The sequence below is a fragment of the Aphis gossypii genome, chromosome 1, assembly GCF_020184175.1.
Source record: "Aphis gossypii isolate Hap1 chromosome 1, ASM2018417v2, whole genome shotgun sequence".
Classification (NCBI taxonomy): Eukaryota; Metazoa; Arthropoda; class Insecta; order Hemiptera; family Aphididae; genus Aphis; species Aphis gossypii.
Window position 1 is genome coordinate 51,964,995 of NC_065530.1, and position 21,814 is coordinate 51,986,808.

The 21,814-nt window shown below is 32.9% G+C and overlaps 1 protein-coding gene across 3 annotated transcripts; it reads right to left on the reverse strand.

Moving 5' to 3' along the window:
• Positions 1 to 2,454: 2,454 nt before the first annotated feature.
• LOC114126915 (proton-coupled amino acid transporter-like protein CG1139) lies at positions 2,455 to 21,338 on the reverse strand. Of its 3 annotated transcripts, none has more exons than XM_050201312.1 (11): positions 21,025 to 21,338; positions 11,619 to 11,723; positions 8,695 to 8,783; positions 6,428 to 6,553; positions 6,176 to 6,326; positions 5,945 to 6,066; positions 5,751 to 5,835; positions 5,401 to 5,676; positions 4,404 to 4,582; positions 3,714 to 3,886; positions 2,455 to 3,533 (listed from the first exon to the last, which is right to left on the reverse strand). In XM_050201312.1, the coding sequence occupies exons 2-11, from the start codon at positions 11,691 to 11,693 to the stop codon at positions 3,280 to 3,282; spliced, it is 1,530 nt and encodes a 509-aa protein (XP_050057269.1). In that variant the 5' UTR covers positions 11,694 to 11,723; positions 21,025 to 21,338; the 3' UTR covers positions 2,455 to 3,279. The 3 variants fall into 3 exon arrangements, with proteins under 3 accessions (XP_050057269.1, XP_050057272.1, XP_027846761.1); XM_050201315.1 differs by lacking the exon at positions 21,025 to 21,338 and adding an exon at positions 11,825 to 12,057; XM_027990960.2 differs by lacking the exon at positions 11,619 to 11,723.
• Between the last annotated feature and the right edge of the window lie 476 nt (positions 21,339 to 21,814).

Genomic DNA, 21,814 nt, shown 5'->3' on the forward strand with positions numbered 1-21,814 from the left:
TTAAATTGAAAAACATTTTATTCTATAATTTTTGGTATTTTTTGTATTTTAAGTGCATTAAATTCACATATCTAATCATCATTATGTGTAGTTCAATGACTGTAAGTAAAATGCACATAATATATCAACAAGATGCCAAAGTGTATAAAACAAATATTATTTATGTTTTTTTTCTCTAAAGTAGTTTTATTTTATTTAGAAGCACTAATTATTTTTGTCATATTTATTAGCTGAATTCCTGGTTTAGCTCATGTGTAGTCTTTAACTACAATGCAATTATTTGCATAGATAATATATTATATTATAATTTTTATAACTTAATAACTTTGTCTAAAAGAAATTATAAAATTCAAATATCTTATAAAAAAAATAAAAAAATTGGCAATGTGGGGACTCACAAGAAAATATTAGCAACAACTCTATGAAAAATATCGAATAAAAGTCCAATAGTGTCCAATACCTCAAGTGCATGCAAGTTTACATATTATGTAAAAAGACTAATATTTTCTTAATAGGAATTAATCCTTCTCCCATTCATTAAGATACAATTTTAGATACATGCCTGGAGACACAATGTAGGTAATTTATTAGAAATATTTAATATTTAAATTTTTTAAATTATTTATAATATTGTCTAATGTATACACATCACTTTGAATTAATTTATGACAAACTTTGCATGTTAACCACAAATTTTTTATGCAATACAAGTAAATCAGTTGGTACACCCATAATTTGCAATAAAATAACATGTTAACTTGAAATGAATAAGACGTTTATTAGTAAATTGTAATAACATTTTCAATATTTTAAAATTAAATTATTTACACAGATACGTGATCAAATGTTTAGGAATCACACCTTTATGTATTCGTTTGGAGTACCAAAAGGTTTGTACTTAATTGTTTGTTCTCTTTGCTTAGTTATTTCATATTTTCATGTACAAAATTAATTTTTTGATTAAAATAATAGCATACTAGAACATACTTCATTTGAATAAGTGTTCATAAAAGCAAACAATAACTAATAAGTGTAAAAAAATATTCTACAATATTGGTTGGTTAATAATTAGTAAATACTTATTAAATTAATTTAAGTAATTACTATATAGCATGTGATAACTGATGATATTTAACAACTAGAGAAACAATTCCAATAACAACATATAACATATTACAAATACAAACAAGTAAATTGATTTGTGTTTGTTAAAAAGTATTATAGGTACTTGATATAATGTCTTAAAAATAACTTTATTGATTAAAATATTTAAAGTCCATAATTTTTAAAGTAAAAACATATCCAATAGATATTAACCAACAATTGTTTAGTATAAGAATATAACCAACATAAATGCAGCCCATTATTAATGGATCGGTTATAAATAATTATACAACTATTAGTTAACAGTGTTGTTACTTATCACCATTAAATATGGATTCTAGTCTCTTATTGTCTTTAGTAGAGTAATAATAATTTCTAACTCAATACAGATTAATTATTATCATTACATATAAACTATTTATATTGCAAGGTAAAAAAATACCAATATCATGAACTTGGCTCTTTGGTTTATATTAATTTATTTTATTGTAGAATACAATTGTTTTCAACAGATTACATACTTCATTTTTAAATTTTAGTGAATGATTTTAGTTAGATAAGTTTTCAATTTATATCCTACTAAATAAAATAAAAAATTGTTTGCCATTTAAATCTAATAATATTCGTATAAATGACAAATTATAACCAAAGTATATAGTATTAATTATCTAACTAATGTTCAATATTCATTATTATTGAACAAATATGTTTTTAATAATCAAGATTTTGGAATTAAATGATTAAAATTGAAAATAATACAATAAAGGTTGTAAAAATAAAAAAAACTTCAGTATGATAATAATTATTATAATATTTTTACATATAATAATTAGCGAAAAAACCGCTTTGTAAATTATGTCAGTCTAAAATACATTATAAAAATCTAATTCATTAAAAAATATATATTATCTTAAATGTACATAGATAAGTATATAATATATATACTTAAAAATAAGAATTAATTAATTATAATCTATAATAATAGCCATTAATGTTATTTTTTAAAATAAAAATATAACGAACTCGTATCACAATAATAATTTCATAAGGTTAATTCGATTTAAGTATCTCCAAAGGTAAAAAAAAAAAAAAACAAAAAAAAAATTAAACTAGAGATCTATCTCAACAACAATTATTTTTATTTTACTAACCAATTTACGTCTATTGATACAATTTATTAATAGTAGATATAGTAAAATAAATATAGTATTTATTGAGCAATACAATTCCAAATGGTTCATCTACACCGTACGTTACATATACAAAATATTATTGAAAAATGTATTCAGCAAAGGAATGTTAAAACGGCTGAGGTTATGATATTTGGTTCTGACAGAAAAAAATTTAAAAAAAAAACTTATATATTTGATGTCCTGTTAATTGATTTTAATTTTAAAAAATAATGGCCATGAGCTTGAAAATCAAATAAAATTTGTTAGCATTTAACTTATAACATTGTACAGAGTGAAGTTAAATATTTAATATAAAAAGGAGAAAAAAAAGAAAGAATATTTTTCTTCATATTTGTTCCGAGCGTTGCTTTAAAGTCAATAAAAACCATTTTTTTTTTCAAATGCACTGTGAATTTCACGCATATTCGTGTGAAATAATATAATTTTGATTGACACTAAAATACATAGTATTATAACATAATTTGAAAACCGGGCCGTGCCGTACTCGGACCGGTTGGAAAACTAAACACCTACGTTGGTATTATTATTATTTTGATTTTAAACGTTGGATTCCATTAATAAGAGTTTATAATATTAATAAAACCAAATACGATTATTCTAAAACGACAATAAAAATACTGGGTTGGCATTATCCTTCCAAATTCTAAACCAATAACGCAAACAATTGTAGTTCAATGACGTGATATAGAATACTGGATTTGAGTTGTCTTATTCGTTACACGGTTTAAGAGTTTACCGAAGCAAACGCGTAATATCGATGTAATAATATATAACAATGATTGGTCGTTACTCGTGAGTGAGGTTGAAAAAAACTTTTAACTACTCAAAGCACGACAACCAACGGGCCGCCGTCATCGTTGTTGTTTTTTTTTTTGTTGTTGTTGTTGTTGTTATTTCAGTTGTCGTATAGTCCGTTTTTGGAGTGGGTTGACCATAAAACCCGTCACAGAAACGAACTTCATGCTGTTTGAAATTGAGGAAATCACGTCATGTGATGTATGATGTCGGACACGCTTGTGGACACGCCGATTACGAACGCGAATATGGCGATGAGGATAATCAGCAAGTTGCGTAGGCAGAATAGACCAAACCGCAAGTTTCCTTCGTCCTTGTAGACGTCGGAGAAAGTCAAAAAGCTGACGATGGCTGGTAACGCGATGCCCACAGAAGACAAACAGAATGCACCGATAAGCGAGATCAAGTGCTCCAAGTTTGGTATGGCGATGGCGAAGAAAACTGTAAAAAGAGAAAACAAAAAACAAATTAGATTAAGTTATACCTCGTTAACGCAATAACGGATGCACAGAGGCACGTGGCTGTATGGTTGCGTTAAAAAAATTATCGATTATTTCGGAACGGTTAAAGCCTTCTGCACGAAAACGGGTAAATGGCGTTCATTTTACGAGGATTACTTACAGGTGACGATCACTATGGACGTGCGTAGTGCATATTCCCAGCAGATCCTGTTCTCATTTTTTTCCATTTTTTGTTCCATACCCTTCCAGACGATGTCAAATGCGACGTAGTTGGACAGAGCGTAAGTAAAGTAAATGGAAATTGACAAAAGGAGTTTCACGACTTGAGAGAGTCTGTAAGAATAATAACGATTAATTAATTAAGTTGATCTTCAATCAGGTCAATGTTTTTATACGTAATATTGCATATTTATTATATATACATTTATAATATAAATGCGAACAATTCAATTGGATATTTGATTATTCGTTCACATACAATGCATAAAAAATGAAATCGATCACGTTCACTAATTGTTTAGTAATAGCATACCTATTAGTACTCAAGTTAATAAATAATCCTTAAAAAGTTTGATTATGATATAATTATAATTCGATTATCTATTGAAATAAAATTAGCTATAAAAATATTAAATAAAATATCTAAAAGTGAGTGACTTTCACGTGTCGTTAGTAAAATATGAACGTGAACGAATGTTATTTTTAATTAATATATATGAATAACGTTAAAAATATTAATAAAGTAAATAGTGTTCCTATATACATATTATATAACCATATAGGATTATGTTAAAAACAAAGAGACAATTATATTAAGTATATATGATACATCTAATGTCTATACACTTACACTTCGGTCTGGGGCATGTCGAGTGTTATGCTACCTTTGGTATTTTCACCGTACTTCAGATATCCGAGTAATCCGACAACTGTGTATAACAAAGAGATGGGCAACATAGAAGCATTAAGCACACCGAACACACTGCCAAATTTCTTGGGGTTCTTCATTTCGTTTTCAAGCGGCAAGACCTGTACAAAAAACCGAATAAATGTATTGTTTAATATTATGGAGAGTATAATCGTAGGCTGTATTAGCAATTGTGAACTTGTCAATGCAATTAAATTGAGTTTATTAAGTAAAGTTAACATTTAGTACCTTATGTTATAGGTGAATAAACATTTTTATTAAAAATGAATAATTATAATCTATACAGAATTATGTATTGTAAAGGTAACTATCTTCAATTACGTGTACATTTATGAGGAAAAGTCGATAATAATAAAAAGAGTGTCACTATACTTTTAAATTAACAATTATTTAGTTCAGGTCCATTTTAAACGTCTTCGGTGATTTTCAAGAAATGTCGGATGAAAAACAGATTAATTAATTAGTAGGTTTTTTATGATGGGTTAAATTTAAAGAAATTAAAGGTAGAAGAAAGAATTTTGTTATTTGAGTTAACGTTGAATCTTTATTAAACCTAACAGTTCTCTGATAATAGCTTTATTAATTACCATTTTGTCGCTGCTTAATAACTTGGATTATAGAGTATTAATTAAAAAAAAAAAATTATCAACTATTGCTTTAAACAATTATCCTATCTACTTAATGCACGCTATAAATGAATATAGTTATTAGTTAGAAATTACATGTGTAAATAATTAATAAAATATAAAATACTAAATAATTAAATTGAAAGATATTTATTGGTTTGATTTTATTTATAACTCTAATGCATACAGCATGATTAAAAAAAAGTAAAATTAACTTTTTTAATACCTACCTTTGCAGGTTATAATTATTAGTGTAGGTAATATTATATTATATCATTGTGGCTTGTACTTACCATACCGATGGCTTCCATGGCGAAAAGTACAGTACCGAAGAACAATGGTATACTGTTGACGGTGCCGACTGGTTCGCGGCCGACGAACGACGGAGATTCCCGGAAAATGTAGTAGAAAATCAACGTAAAACTCACGATGGTCATGCAAGTGGCAATTGAGGAGAACGGCGCCAGGAGTTTAAGATTCCTTACCCAAGAGATTAATATCAGTGGGATCAACAGGTACACCATGTACATCCGCACGTCCGTGTTGCCGCCGAGATAGAAGTCTCCGACCTGTAACATTTTACAAAACACCTACTGTGAATGTCCATCCCAAAAGACTACATTTGAATGCCACTCTCACTTACCACTTTGAGATTGCTAGCAATAAACACTACGTAAATACAACTGGAACCGATTTGGTATAAGACTAGGAACATGTTTGTCATCATTCTGAAAAATAACAACGAGTGTTAAAAAGGGGGTTGGTTGTTAAAATAACGGATGACGATTGAAATATAATATAATTAGAACAATAATATTATTGGGGCTGAGGTTTTACCTGGCATAAGGAGCCAATACCCTGGTGAATTTCGGGCCTTCTTCGAAAGCAGCCGCCACGGTACCGGGGTACGTGAGGCTGGGCACTTTCCTCTTGATGCACAGCTCGTGCGACGCGGTTATCTATGAAAAACAAACGATAACGGTAATGTTATAATAAGTCGTGTTGTATATGGGCAAAACGAACCGTTCGTCGGCGAGTTTATTATAATTTATAATATTTCACACTTACCAGCAGATGTATCGTGTATGTACACAGTATTCCGATGATGATTGTACCCAACGTACCCACCACGTAACCGGCGTTTTTGAACGCGCTGGGCATGGCTAGAATTCCTGTGCCCAGACTGGCCTTTAAGAGATGTATCAGAGTGTCAAAATATCTATATAACAGATGGACAGAACAAAAACGTGATTAATAATAATATTAATTACAGTCTATTGCTATAATATTATGGTAGATATGTATTATTATTGTACTCACGATGTTGGGTGTTTTACGTCGCGGTGTTGGTATGGGTTGTAGTAATTTTGTTTCTCATTCAGCTGAGCGGCGGTGTCGCCTTTTGTATTGATGGCGACACACTTGTTGAGGCTGTCCATGTTGATACTGTAACATCGAAACACAAAAAAAATGTAATAATATAATATAAACGTATAATAATAATAATAATAATAATAGTCTAATAATATATAAGTCGTCTGTTATTTCTAAACAGTGCGGTGCACTTGACAAATCGTCACGACTCGAACGTATAAATGAACGTCCATTGAGTATACAAGTGTGCCACAAATCTAAATTTTTTCGAGTTCATTTTGGTTTAGTTCTAAGTTTTTTTATAATGTTATACGTTTATAGAAATCAGCAAACATTTGAATCTAGTACGAACTATAATTTAGTGTACGACAAAAGACGAAAGTACATCGTAATATCGTTACTAGTTCGTTTCGTGCGAAACACACGAGTATAAACCCAAACAAGATAAATAAACTTTATATTACGACACAATCCACAGCATTTAAGTATTATGATTTGTGTCAATTCAATGAATAAAAGGGATTTGCCATTAATTGTTCAATTTTTCATGAGTACCTCAGTTGATCAACCAATTGAATTATGTATATTATGCAATATGTGTATAATATATTATAATTAAATTAATATAAATCACGAAAATGATGACGCTATTGATAGGTGGGCATATGCTATAATAATATATAGAAGATGAAATTAATATGAATGTTTTAATTAAAAAAAAATAACATAACTTATCAGTTACGATTTAACGATAAGAATAAAAAAAGTTAAAAATGATAAGAAACAAAAGAAAAACATTAATCGTATAATCTGTCTGTAGTGTATACGTGGCCATACATAACAAAGTATTAGGTATTAGATCATTTAATGATTATATTCATATCCGACCGAAAAAAAACCTCACAACTAAATATTATCAAATATTAATAGGTCAAGACCGTATGTAGGTACGTTCGTTTATTCTTCAAGAAACAACGAGTTAGGTACTGAAGTATAATTTAAACATCGACAATCGTAAATCAATAGTTTCCAATGATTTAAATTATGTTTGCTCATATGTACTTACGTATGGTATATTATCTACTGTACATTATGCGCAATTATACATGCAGTTTATTTTAGATTGTTATAATTATGGTAAATGAATAAACATTTAACTCAAAGAGGACTACATAATTTTTTTTTGTATTTAATAATACTATAATACATAGCCGACAACTTAACAATCGACTTGGTGCACATTCACACTGTACATCTACATCATCACATTGATAAATAAACAATAATTGACAACGTAGGTACAGGTTTATAATATTTTCATAGGTATATTACTGTATTTATACCGGTAAAAATTTTAAAATGTATAATTTACGATTATGCATAGCAAAAGTGTAAAACGAAAATTTTTCACATTGCAATGGTCATAACCATAACCATGGTAATATGGTTAACAAATAGTAAACAAATATTATGCCATTTTAAAAAAACTGCAGTATTAATTCAAAATGTTCACTGAATGAATGAGAAACAGGTTAAAAAACCAGAATTGTTATTATTACGATATGCATCATAATATATGAATTCAGTAGTCTGATCTCAACTTTTAACAAACGTTTCGGAGTATAAATACGATATGCCAATTTATATAATATGCATATAGTATGGGAATGAGGTGCAATTCTTTGAACTGCAAAATACTATTACTAGTGTTAACTGTAAAAGTAAATACGAAGTCTGTTCGTCATCAGGAGGAAGGTTTTTCATGAAAAATGTAATCGTTTGAACTTTGAAACCGGCATTTTAATACCTATACAAACAGTTTCCCACACCATTGCAGTGAATTTAATGGTTATATAATATAGAATGGCGCAACGCCTCGCCCAAAAACGTTCGTTATTACGTTCTCGAATTCGACTCAACAGCAGATAAGCGATTCTTATAACCGGATATATAATAAAAAAAATAAAAATGATAAAATACAAAAAATACAAAAAATATCATTGAATGGACGAGTTACATTTATCGGTGATCCGAGACGATGTGATGTTATAAAACTATATTTACTATGAAATATTGTCCTTGTACACACTATATAATATATGTTATTGATGATGCATACTGAACTATACCATTTCGGATCATAAGCAAAAAAAAAAACACTAAAATTTAAACTTAACCTCTATATGTACAAGCCAAGTATATAATATACTTACCAAGTGTTTCCGTTGATGGGTTTACCGTTGATGTCCAACTCAGATCTCAACATCCCTTGGTTATCGTAACCGTCCTGTGCTGCCATTTGCTGTAACGATAAAACAGATGGTTATTGGTTATTATACTTATTATTGTACAAAAAGTGTATGATAGTATATATATATATATATATAAAAAGAAAATTTGTCGTTGCTGCAGCACGCGTTAATTCTCCGTTTCTCCTCCCTACCCCCTCTTCCAGTGATATAATGAATTATAGGCACCTCGATTTTATAATAATATACGGTACAGCGATGATAACCTCGGTGCACCGGCAGCCGTTTATCGGACAGACTTAACCGTCGGGCATTGAATGATAGCTGCAGCTGTGGCAGCCGACGAGTAAGTACGCGTAAAATGTGATGTAAGTACAAATTAATAAACAGAATAAATTTCGTCGTCTGGCCTAACCAAAGTACGCGAATTATTTCAACAGACAATATAGCTGTATATTGTGATATCTAGGCGTCTTATTCGGTGCACCGTCTACCTACGGTACTTTTTACGACGATTCGACGTGCACCAGCTGTAGTTGTAACTCGAGCATCGTATACAATTATTATGCGTGACAGTGTATACGCGTGCGCGCAAAGTATTTTTATTTTGTTTTACGACATTATTGTAGCTACGCCCCGGTTCGTCTTCGTGACGTATTTGATTTTCTGCGCTTTTTATAGGTGCCAAAAATCATATCTGCCACAGATATTAAAATCCGACACTAATATAATTGGGCAACATTAAACTACGGTCGGTTGACGGACGAAACGTCCAGAAGTCACGACATATAATAATTTAATAGACACAATGAGAAACCGAATTCGATATAGTATAGATATAATTTGACGACATGAATCCCGATCTCGCGTATGAAATATATGACAGTTATAACTTATAATAACTTATAAACTCGAAAACGGTTATAGTCATGACTCATGAGCGATAGCTAAAGGAAAAAACCGCATCCAAATATTCCGCATATTATATACCTGTCGTAAGGTGTTTTTCGGACGGCACTAAATTTTCCTTATTGGTTCGTCAGAATCAATTATTTTTAGCAATTGTATAGTTATACTACCGGGTTATTTTTTCTGTACACGAGTCACATCGAAAGTGCCAAAAATTAGTCGGAAAAAATACGTAAATTATCATGGTAAATGGCACGCGAATATATTTTTATTATACATACTATGGACTACTGGTTTATGGTTTCAGAACCTAATATAAGGTCTAATACAGTAACCGCTACTCGATTTTCGAGTGTACTTTATCGTAAATTATAATTTATAATGCGTGTACATACAGGTGTCGGTCGCGGATCGGGCGTGGGTATAATAAACGACACTCATAAATAATGTCTCTGAATTATGATAATATTACGGTTATGAAAACGTAAAAACGTATATATAAACGTTTTTTCTCTGTTCGGAGAACAATGGGTTCTTGGTCATTTCCGTTCCATTCGTTGGTTAGGTTAGGTATTTTAATTTTGTTTTAGTGTCACGAGAGCCAAAACAGTAATTATATAGGTATCTATACTATCTATATTGTATTGGGTGGTGGTTAATAATTAATGCTAATAATAAGAGAATCAAAAATGTTCGGATTTAAATGCTCTAAAAATGTACTAACACACTTTTAGATAATTTAGATTTATTTTTGTAATAATATTATTAGAAGTTATGTGAGTTTATTACAAATTTAATTTCTAATAATGATATTTATGAGTCTACAAGCTTCGGTTAGATTACATAAGATTCGTTATACTATACGTATAGAGGTTGTAATTTGAAAGCGTTAAGCGACAATAATTATTTGGTCATCACAAAATTGTAACAAAAATATTCACGTGCATGTATATAATTAAATAATTACATGACGGTTTCGAAGCGTGCCAATAACGTTTATAATAATAATGTAATATCTAGCAGTTCATCGAATTCCTGAATTTCGAATGCGGGATAAGAAAATTGTATAAACTTCCTATTACTATTGTGATGATCGAATACCATAGGTTTTCATGCATGTATAGGTGTCGTTTGGTGGTCCGTGGAGGGGGTCATGGAGTATTCGGGAATGAATGTGGTTGAGGGTGGTAGTTGCAGTTAGTGTTTATATAATATTATTTTAACCCGTTGACCTCTTTTGTATGACTTCCTCCGCGAGTAGTAGTTATAAGCAATATTGTTTCATGATTTATCGAGATTCAATATTTACAGGAATCTTTGCACCATTGACAAGTATTAAATATAAACAAAAGAAACGTATTCCTGCAGCATTATTCGCGTTTAACTGTTTTATATTATCCGATCAAGGCCGTTTGCATTTTTATTATTATCATTTTTTTTTTTTTTTTTGGCACGTTTCGCGACGACCGCGGATTAAAGGACGCGGCTGCAGAAACACAATAATATTATAAACCTTCAAGACACGCGACCTCTAAATACCTACTAATAAATAATCGCCGAAAAACAGCTATAAAAACTTTTGGAAAAAATCGTAAAAACGAATAAGTGCGATTCGAAAGCTATAATACGACCGGTTACGTAAAGTTCGGACTCAGTTTATCTCAACCTATAGACTTCTTATCTCGTGTTCTATTACTCACTTGTCGCTATAATTCCTAAAATTCTACTAAACAGAGACGATTAAAAGTGCATTTAAATAATATAGTGGAGTTAGTGACGTAGGACTTGAGAAAAACATAAATTACTCCTGGAGCTGATCGATTCAAATAAATCGGGATTATTATTATTTTTTTTTTAGTCCACAGTTAAACATAATTATTAATAATAGATTAAATCTCGATGTGGGTTCGGCGCCACTGACATTATTATAAATAATATTTTAGTATTCTTATAGATCGCATGATTGAGAACAAACTCACTTGTTTGGAGACGTGTTGTTCTGGTTTTGTAGTGGAAGGGTAATTATTGAAGTTCCGCGTCATGCTGTCTGTCATTTCTACTGTCTTGGGCTGCGTGTATGCACACTAAAAACAGAAAATTAAGCCAACGTCGTTCATTAGTTGAATTTTGTATTATTATTATTAATTAAAGTTTTATAAAATCAAAAAAAAATCGATTTCCATACATTTTTATGAGCGTACGCGAATTGTAGAGGAAGGGTCGTAGAAGGAGGGAGAAATTAATCAAATTTGCAGACGAAGGCTAAGATTTTAAAATTTAACTTTGGGTTAAGAGAACTTTGGAGAATGGGTCGACAGTGTCACGCGGGTGATGCAGTCTTTAGGACGAGCTGCAGCAGTGACCACTGTGATGATGTCCGCGTGCGGCGGAGCGTTCTGTACGACTGCCGAACAGAGAAGAGGCGAAAACGGCGCGCGTCCGACAATCGTAATTCGATAAAGGCCGACGATCTTATCGCACTGAAACACGATACGAGTACATGTGCGTGTTGCCCCAATGCCCCACCTAAACACATACCTCGTTACCAGCCGCAAAATTAAAATATTGTTGTTCAGTACCTATACATACCTATATAGTACGTTTAAGCCTAAGTAGGTTTAACACTTCGCGTCATAGGCTTTTCGTGAGGTCACTAGTTAGCGTTATCGGGGAGGCGCAGTACCTATAATCATAAATTAGAGATTGAGTTTAGCGATTGAATTCTAATTCATCACATCACCAACCCAACAACTGCAGCAGAGTCCAATGTATAATTTTTGTATACATTATACAGCGTTGTAATAGGTAGGTGAAGTACATATATATTTTAAAAACGAATACATACATTTGGTTTGCATTTTGTAAAAATATTAAATAAAATATTTGATTTGTGCGCGATACTTGAACGCGATAAACAATTACGCTATCGAACGTATCAATTTATCAATTCTGTATACCGCGGCGATTTCCTTAAAAATTGTGATTGTTTGGACGTAAAAAAAATATATTACGATACAATATCGTATATAGGCTGAAAGCAGAGTTTTGTGAAATTCAACAATCGTTGGAAAATATAAAATAACCGAAAACACTTCTATCAACTTTCATCGCCAGTAAAAAATTAGCAATTTGTTTCCATACATTTATAGACAATGGGACAACGACGGTGATTAAAATGATTAAAAAGGCGATAATAACACTATTAAAACGTTACGACTATTATATAGCCGTGTAAATTTTACTCTAGTAGTCTAGTCCGTCACATTCAGCTATCAATATTCAAATAATATAACTACTTTTTTATTTTAATTTTCTTACAATGAAATACTGAGCTTCACTGAAAAAACGCGTTGAGCATGGACAACATTTTACATAATATATTATACGTTTCCCGTGGTTAAAATTGTCATCCAGTTTTGCAAGTCGTAGTTTCACACGTAATGAGTAAATTAGTACAGCATTAATAAGATCATAAGTATTTATGCGTATAATATAGACTTAAATAAAATTTAAATTTAAAAGTATAAAATTAATTATCAGTAGTAATTAAATGATAAATAGTATTAAATAACCTCTGCGATATTGAAATGACGGCGGTAAACAAAATAAAAAACCATAAATATAAAACGTATGATTTCGCTTTTAACGAGAAGTTACGGACATTTTAAGGTGCACACTGTAGCAATGGCGGTGGCGTTAAAATGAGTTAACACAATTTTATTGCTACCGCCATGCCAAGACAAAAGAATTTTACCGCCACCACTGCAGTGTGTGGGGACCTTTAGAGAGGTAACGAAATAATGTGCAACAACAATGTATTTAGTTGGCTAAGTTTAATATAATATGCATTATACTGTATACACTATACATATATATACGTAATTGACGTTATTGACGAGTTACCTGGAAAATAATTGTAATACATCACGTGTGCACCTAAAATTAAATCATTGCCATAGAATTTCAATCGAACCGAATCGTCTGAAAAATACATACACTAAGTTCGCAATGACTGTGGGTGGATTTACTACGCGTTCTCTGATGTTTTACGGCCGGTCTAAACCTTGGTCGATTCGCGAGATCGAATTCAACCGATTAAGTTGTCATCGGAAAAAATCATTTTTTATTTTTTATATAATTTCTTAACAATAATAGAGACGGTAAAATAATTGTTTCGTAATCGTAATGGAAACCGCACAGTCCGCACGATTCGCGCGCGTGCGGTTAACCCGAAGTCAGCTATTACCATTTCCCCAAAGACCGCGTTGATTTTCTAGCGTAGTAATGACTACGATAACTACTAATATAGCCGCTGTAATAATAAAACGGGGTACTCGTTAATGTTTTTTTTGTACGATGTAAATAATTAATAATAAAATTATGTATTTATACTGCATTGTAGTTGGGTAGATGTACTTAATACGTGTTTTTATACATATATTTTGTCGGAAGACCTTGACGCCATGATTGTAAATTATGTTGGGCTAGGAAAAGAAAAAACGTTAATAAAGAATTTCATTACGTAAACTATAGTACCTGTCAAAATTAAAATTAAATATTTTAATATAAATTGTCAAAAAAATATCTACAGATTAGACAAGCGGGGGTGCACATGGTTTCAAAGGAATTTGGCCAGTTGCAGGGTTTTTTTAAGACACGAAGTCAATAAAACGTGCATAAAAGGTGGACGTGGGCGTGTTGCGGAAAACGATCAGAGAAATTCCAGTGAAACGTTCGGTTTGTATAGTTTATTATTTGATATTTCCCATTTCACGTTGTAGCCACAAAATATCAAAACACCTGTACGCTTAAAAAACCATTCCGCGGCTGTCGTAAAGTTTAAATGTGAAAGAAGCGTATCGATCTGTGGTATGACATAAACGCGTTCTTTTACCGCAAGAATATAATACCGATAGCAACGGGCAGAGTGGTGCCCAAAACGGTATTGCTCTAATGATTTACGACGTTCCCGTTTCTCGAGCAATTATAAATTATTATTTTCGATGAAAGAATTGATCCCATAACATACAGACACAATGTGTTAAACGAATGTCTATTTTTGCAATGCAAAAAATAGATTGCTGTTGCTGTTACGCAATATATTATACATGTACATGCCTACTTACCTACCTATACTAACTTGCGGTTCTCGAAGTACCTGTATTAGTTGTATTGATGTATATTGTATACTATTTGCGATATGATAAGAAATGACTTTTGAATATTTTTAATCATTCAAATTTGTATTAATAAATCTCAAGGTTAGTGAATATATAAATTATTATTGAGCGTGTATATTATTTAAAAATAATTATAGCAATAACTTTCCACCACTCTACCACGGGGCGGTTACTGCATATTATGAGCTATTAATATTTTGCAAACATGATTATTTAATCAGGTAAATAATTATCAGACGATCATTAAATCGAAATTTGCGAATAAACATAAATGCTAAATATATACCTATACACAATACACATATAGGTATAGTTACTAACTATAGACAGAACATTAACAACAAGATATTATGTACCTATAAAGTCACTTGCGCCATATTAAACTATATATAATAAATGGAAAAGTTAAATTATAATAATACATAATACAACACGTCATCAAAAAGATTAAAAACCACAACACTAAGTGGGATAGAAAAATAAGCACGACGGACAATGACACCACCGCGAGCTCGTGACCTCCAAGACAAGGCGAAGAACTTTAAACGGGACCTCGGGGATTACGCCAATTCACTATTTTGTTTGTTTTTTTTCTTTTAAATATAATAATAAAATTCGTACGAATAGGTTTATGTGTAATTTTATTAAAATTGTATCCGTCTTTATGTATCTTAACGCCGCAAAATCCCGGCGGGGCGTTTTTAGCGAACGCTGTAGCAGTACGATGATAATATTATATTTTATACACGTATAATGATGTAATAATGTCGAATACCGTAATGTGGAACCGGCGTTTGATGTGATGGGACAACGGGTTTTATTTTCGCACAGAAATAAAATACGTCTGGACCGGATCCAACCCACGCACGCCACCACCGCCGCGATATCAACGCGTGCACAGTTTAATAAATTGTATTATAATAATATAAATAATATTATAATCGCTGTGTCGCGAGATAACTTTACACAGCGCCGACTGTACATGAGCGCTGTGTGGCGTGAAAATAACACAAAAATCTATTGATTAAGCTAAAAAGTTAAAAAAAATAAAAATAAAAAAACAATTTCATAGATTCTCGATTACACTGCACTGCATCGTGTTAGAAAGTACTCGACAATAACGACATTTGTGTAATATCTTGGTAGTTGGGTTCTTTTTTGTATTTTTTTTTTCTTTACCTAGCGATCGTTTCGGGGCGTTAGAAGTTTCTCGCGGTTTGTCCGCTTGAACTCTCAGAAATTGAAACACGATCAAATTTAAAATAATATTTTACAGAACATTTGTTGTCGACAATATTTTTTGTCTGTTAATGTTCTTAGGAAATTTAGTGTTTATGGACAATATGTGTAGTGAACGTATACAATTCGAATCATTAGAGATCATTATAATTCCGACGCATATTTATTATTTAGTACACACATCGTATTATATCATTATTTATATTACGTAGACGAGTAAAAAAAAAAATAAATCGCTATCACGTTTTCGACGAATTTGCGATATTGTGTTGATTGCGTGGTCTGACCAAGATCAGACATAATGCTAACTTTAGAGTACAACATAATCCTCCGCTATCCGTGAGCGATAAAATGAGTACTCGAAGGTACTCAACACGGATTTAATTTATTTAAAACCGTAAGAATTTTAATTAGCGTCGGATATAGAGACTTCAAAATCGTTATATAACAATAAAAAGATTAATTACTAATTATCCGTGCGGCGTCACCACAATACCGCTTTTTTGCATATTATAAAAGTTTTCTCAATTTAATCGCATTTATCAGTAGTAATAAATAATATTATTGAAATAGCTTTGGTTATTAAAACACGAATGTCATAAAATATTGATTATATTATAAATTATCTCGTGCAGTAGGTATACTAATGACACACCCGAGTCCGTCTTACAAATGTACAATATGACAAATTTGCATAAAGTAGTTCCGAATTTATTATTAACTAAAATATTAGTGAGTTTTGATTTATTTATATTGAGTTTTAAAATACTAATATTTAATACATACTAATAACTTGCTTAAAATTAATTTTTTTTTTAAAAACCAGTAAGATACATGTATTATACTTTTAAATTTGATAATAGTCCAATTTACTATAATATTTAAAATAACTCAAAATTGGAACTGCTGAAAGTAAATTTTGCTAATTTTGGTATGCTGAGTGTTAGTAGGTATATAAGACCGAAACAACATATAATATTATGTAAGTACCTATGACGTCAAATTTTATAATAATCATAAACGTATAAAACCTAAATCAGTGAAAATGTTCAATACATAATAATAAAATATTTTATGCAGGTTAATTAAGTATTTACTATGAGTGTATTCCGGGTGATAAATCACGGTATTTGAAAATTTATTTTAAACACCTGTCCACATTTATGAACCTCATATAGTAATAAAAATATAAAACAGTGGCACAAAACTTGTTCACAAACAAACGTAAAAAGTTTAGCGAGACGTTGACAACCGTCGACACTCGAATATTATACTATATTATTTTAATTAAAATAATATGTACATTGAATTGCGTATAATGTATGTACCTACGTCTATTCACAGCTATCCCGCAGTATAGTGACGGAAAAATCCGTTAATTACTGATTGCATTTAATATGGTGTAATTGATATAATATTGAATGTATAAAATCATTCGATACAAATTGATGTGATTTAAATTCACTAATTAAATACAATTTTAAAAGTACGAATATTTTACCATCCCGGCTTGTAATACACAAAATATGGAAGACGAATGACGACAATTCTTACAGTTTATTATATTGTCGGCGTTTTTGTATTTTTTTTCTCCGGATGACAAAAGTAGGTCCGCAAACTCGTTTTCTGTCTCGTCGTAATATTATCGCGTAAACATCACGCGCCTGTTCTGTCGTCAACCACCGGATCTACGAGCAGATCCATACAGTCATATATATTCCCAAGTACAGATTCCGACGTGAATACAATCATTCGTTAATACATGTAGTGTTTAATAGTCGTTCGCCGCAAACGATTATTGTTATTACTCTTCGCCGACTAGTCAATTAGTGTAGGCGTACGTGCAGTCATAGATGGTACAAGAAATTATAGAATTTGAATTAGTACAAATCATTTTATAATATTTTATGGTACATTTATCACGTTGGTAAGCATCGAAATTGAACACGGGCCACTAGAGGGTGTTACTATGCAACAGCGGAAATCAAAATGACCATTTTATATGGCACGATAGCGACAGCTGCAGCGCTTTTGTTGGTCGGGAATTTATTTTACTGCAGGTTTAATCTCGCATGTCATCGTGCGTGACGAAAATTTAGAAAAAAATTTTATCACCCCACTTAACTATTGTTTTGAAAACATGATCGACCTTGAACGGAGCATGAAATAAATTGTAGACGGTGGGAGGAATATTATTATAATAAGTAATATAATATATTTATTAGTACGTACGGTACGTACGATGTAATATTATTAAGGCACGACCGGTTTGTTTATGAAGTACATAATACAACTACCGTATACTCGACCATAATATTATTATTTATTCTTTACAGTGTTATACATATTAATATCGTCACAAATGTGGTTTCGCGCGCATTTTGTGTGATGTACTTATATAGGGGAGGGCTGCTGCAAGAATACATATGAACGTAGCATCAATAGACGTTTTGTCCGAAACGTGCATGGTCGGTTGCACTCGGCACGAATTTTGAAATTTGTGTGAAAAAAAGTGTCCCCGCTACGCTGGTCACCGAAAGGGGGCACCGGTGGTGAGAGGGGGTAAGCAGAAAGCACTTTCACCTGGAACGACGTCCTGTCACGAAGCGGAGGTCAAACTTGCCTTGATGTGTGTGCTGTATAGGTATAACTGTGACTATAGGTATTAAGAGGGGTTATGACGGGGGGACACGACTTGTGTGGAAAGTCGTTGTATCCGTCCGCGGTTCGATTTTGTATTTTTTTTCAAAAATATTTCCGAACCACTTTTGCGAAAGTTTTGATTGGCGTTGCGTAAAATCTATTATAATTATTAAACGTCGATAAGATTTGATCAGTGTGGGATATTAATGACAAAAACGAGTTTTTTTTTACTTTTACGTGTTGACTAGTCTAATTGTCGTCGTTGGCCCGCTATTGTCGCAAACGATTTAGTTAATTACGGATTGTATAGTTCACATCGACTTGGTAGTTGCATTTGTGACGACGACAATTATTTTTTAAAAGCCGAATCCACATCGTTTTCGAACATGTTCATTGTAAGCAACCTCCCGATTTTCCGACAGGCGTCATAGTTGGATATAAGTACTTCTACAGTTCACGTGACTCGTTTCATGACTACGACCAGGTGAGTAGGCTTATCGGTTGGGTATTAAAGATATACGTGAGTGTGCACTGTGCAGGTTTAAACTCGCAGGACCCACAATCGACAACCGAAATGTGTGTGCGTGTGTACGTGGGCGCTTGTGTGCGTAAGTGGTTATATTGGGTTATTATGTATGAACTATGAACACGGTGTGGCGGCCGAAAAACCGGTTAGGAAAACTTCTAATGGATTTTGGAAAGCAAATAAAAACGTCGACGGAACGCTATTATAATAATATAATAATATATTATAATGGACGAGCCTATAGGAGAATTCTTAATATTGTTATCTTCATATTATATTATTATATACGGTATTAATAATATGAGGTCGATTTTTGGTAAGACGGTTTGACCACTAAATAGATTTAGGTTTTTGTGTCTAATTGGTGATTAAACGAAGTAAATATGCAAGTCCAGTTGGGTCTTGAATCACGCTCACCGTAAAATAAATAAGTATTTAAAACGGTGATCGATTCAAATCCTAACCGTTATAGCAGCGTATACCACATTACCATCACAATAATTATGCAATTGCGTCGATAACGTGTACGATTAACTGGAATAAATGTCAAAAACATGAAACTACGTCAAACGTGTTAAGTTCTATGGTTATAAAGCATTTTATTCGCGTAATATTGCCGGGACGACTGGACGAAGTTTAGTGACGTCGATTTTGTTTGAAAAAAAGCGACGTGAAAACCCCGAGTGCATCGATATAATAATATACCGAGTGTGGACTTTGATTAGTGAAATTCCAGATTAACCGTGTTCCCGGTCTCGTCGAACATCTTGATCGTATGAATCATCTTGGGTTATTTTCATATGCGATCCGACCTACATGCGCTCTTCGCCAACGAATATAATAATGTACGTATAGTAACAGCGTACGTGCTGTTTGATGCGGCTTACACGGAACGAAATTTCAAAAAAATAATAGTGCTTCTATTGTCCCTTGTTTCTTGGTAAAAAGGACGTGTTTCGACACGTTCTTTTGTTAATGTCCGTGGAGGTGGTCTGACCTTGGAAGTTAGGGTTCGATAATATATACCGAACAAACAGACCTCCCTCCCCAAATTACAGAAAAAGAACCCATTCATCTTATTTCCCCCAGTCGAATGGCGGGAATTAAGCCCGTTGACAATAAAGTATTATTCCTAGTAGACGGATTGCGTTATCACACGTTTATCATCAACATAAAGGACGTATAACAGTATTACAACGGGGTACCTATATTTATAATTTATCGTTATCACCGAAGTCAAAAAAAATCACGATTCGCGGCTAGTCGACGTTCATTAATCTTATTTACCGCACAGTAATAATTATTGGAAGACACTCGCAGATACCTATAATATATATACATTGATATTATATCGATGTACACGCCCGGGAATATGGGGAATTAATCAACTTTTATTTAGGAAGACCTACCTATGATCCAAAATGCTCTCCCGGAGCGCTCTTTTCGATGCACGGATTTTTGATAGCGTTTCGTATCGCACGTTCAAGGATTACGCAACAGTTGTTTATAAATAGACTTTACGAGACGGCAGCGACTGCGACGGCGACACGATTACATTTGCTAGTGCATAGCATATAAAAAAAAAAGGTTATGATGGTAGAAAAATGTGTCGAAAATATATTATTATAATATCGTCCTCGCCGTAACGTGCGCGTCGAAGCGCCGCGCTAAAAATACACACCGCGAATCCAAAGTCACCCCCCCAGGCCTATCGTCGATCTATATATACGTTCTATTTCGCTATCGCGGAGTTTGACAATAATAAAAATCGATTGTATAATAATATTATATACTCACATCTCCTGTGCATATGTTTCCGCGGTACGGAATTGGAATGTATTGCTCGTCGCAGAGACCGAACTCACGGTTTGTCGACTGGACGATATTGTATTGCGGACGACTTAGTAAATCGCTGTTGTTGCACTTGGAGAGGAAAAAAACGATTGCTGGTCGAACGTGCGCGTTTCGGAAATTGGTAAAAAGGATTATAAATATTTTTTACACCGACAAACGACTACAGCTGGTGGTGTTAGTTGATTAAGTTTTGATAGGTGTACGCGAGACGACGGGACGGATATTTGAACCGGCGGCGGGCGTACGATAAACTGAACGCGGTGCTCGCCGGCCGGCCGTATATATATAAGCCGCGGCGGCGCGTGATCCGTTTCCCTTTCCACCACGATAAACGGAACGCAGCGCCGCTACCGACCCGCCGCCGTGGGGTTGTTCGCGCCGCGGCGGCGGAGTCGAGCGGTCGAGGGGTGTCTTGCGTTTCGAGGGGGGGTGATAGGGTTTGTGGGGAATCGTACGGCGGCGGGGTGGTGGCGGTAGTGGTCGAGTGGTCGAGTGGACGAGTTTTTCGTCCACAGAACCTGCACGTGGTCTAAATGTCGAGATTTTTATTGTTCCGCGTAGGCATAAAACGTTACGATAATTTATTAATTTATTATCGTCAATTAATAATTTGCGACATTTTACGTAAGTCACCGGCTCCGTCCTCGTCAGAGTGGCGCGAACCAGTCGATAGAATATTATTGCCGAGGATTTGCGAGGATTTGTCTCGCCTTAGTCGAGTACGGTGGCGGTG

Bases quoted from the DNA above. Each gene is read 5' to 3' on its own strand.
- LOC114126915 (XM_050201312.1), bottom strand. From the start codon at position 11,693: ATGACAGACAGCATGACGCGGAACTTCAATAATTACCCTTCCACTACA. The intron at 6,327-6,427 runs GTGAGTACAATA...TCTGTTATATAG, and splicing joins GACGTAAAACACCCAACATC to ATATTTTGACACTCTGATAC. The intron at 5,677-5,750 runs GTAAGTGAGAGT...AAAATGTTACAG, and splicing joins TTGCTAGCAATCTCAAAGTG to GTCGGAGACTTCTATCTCGG.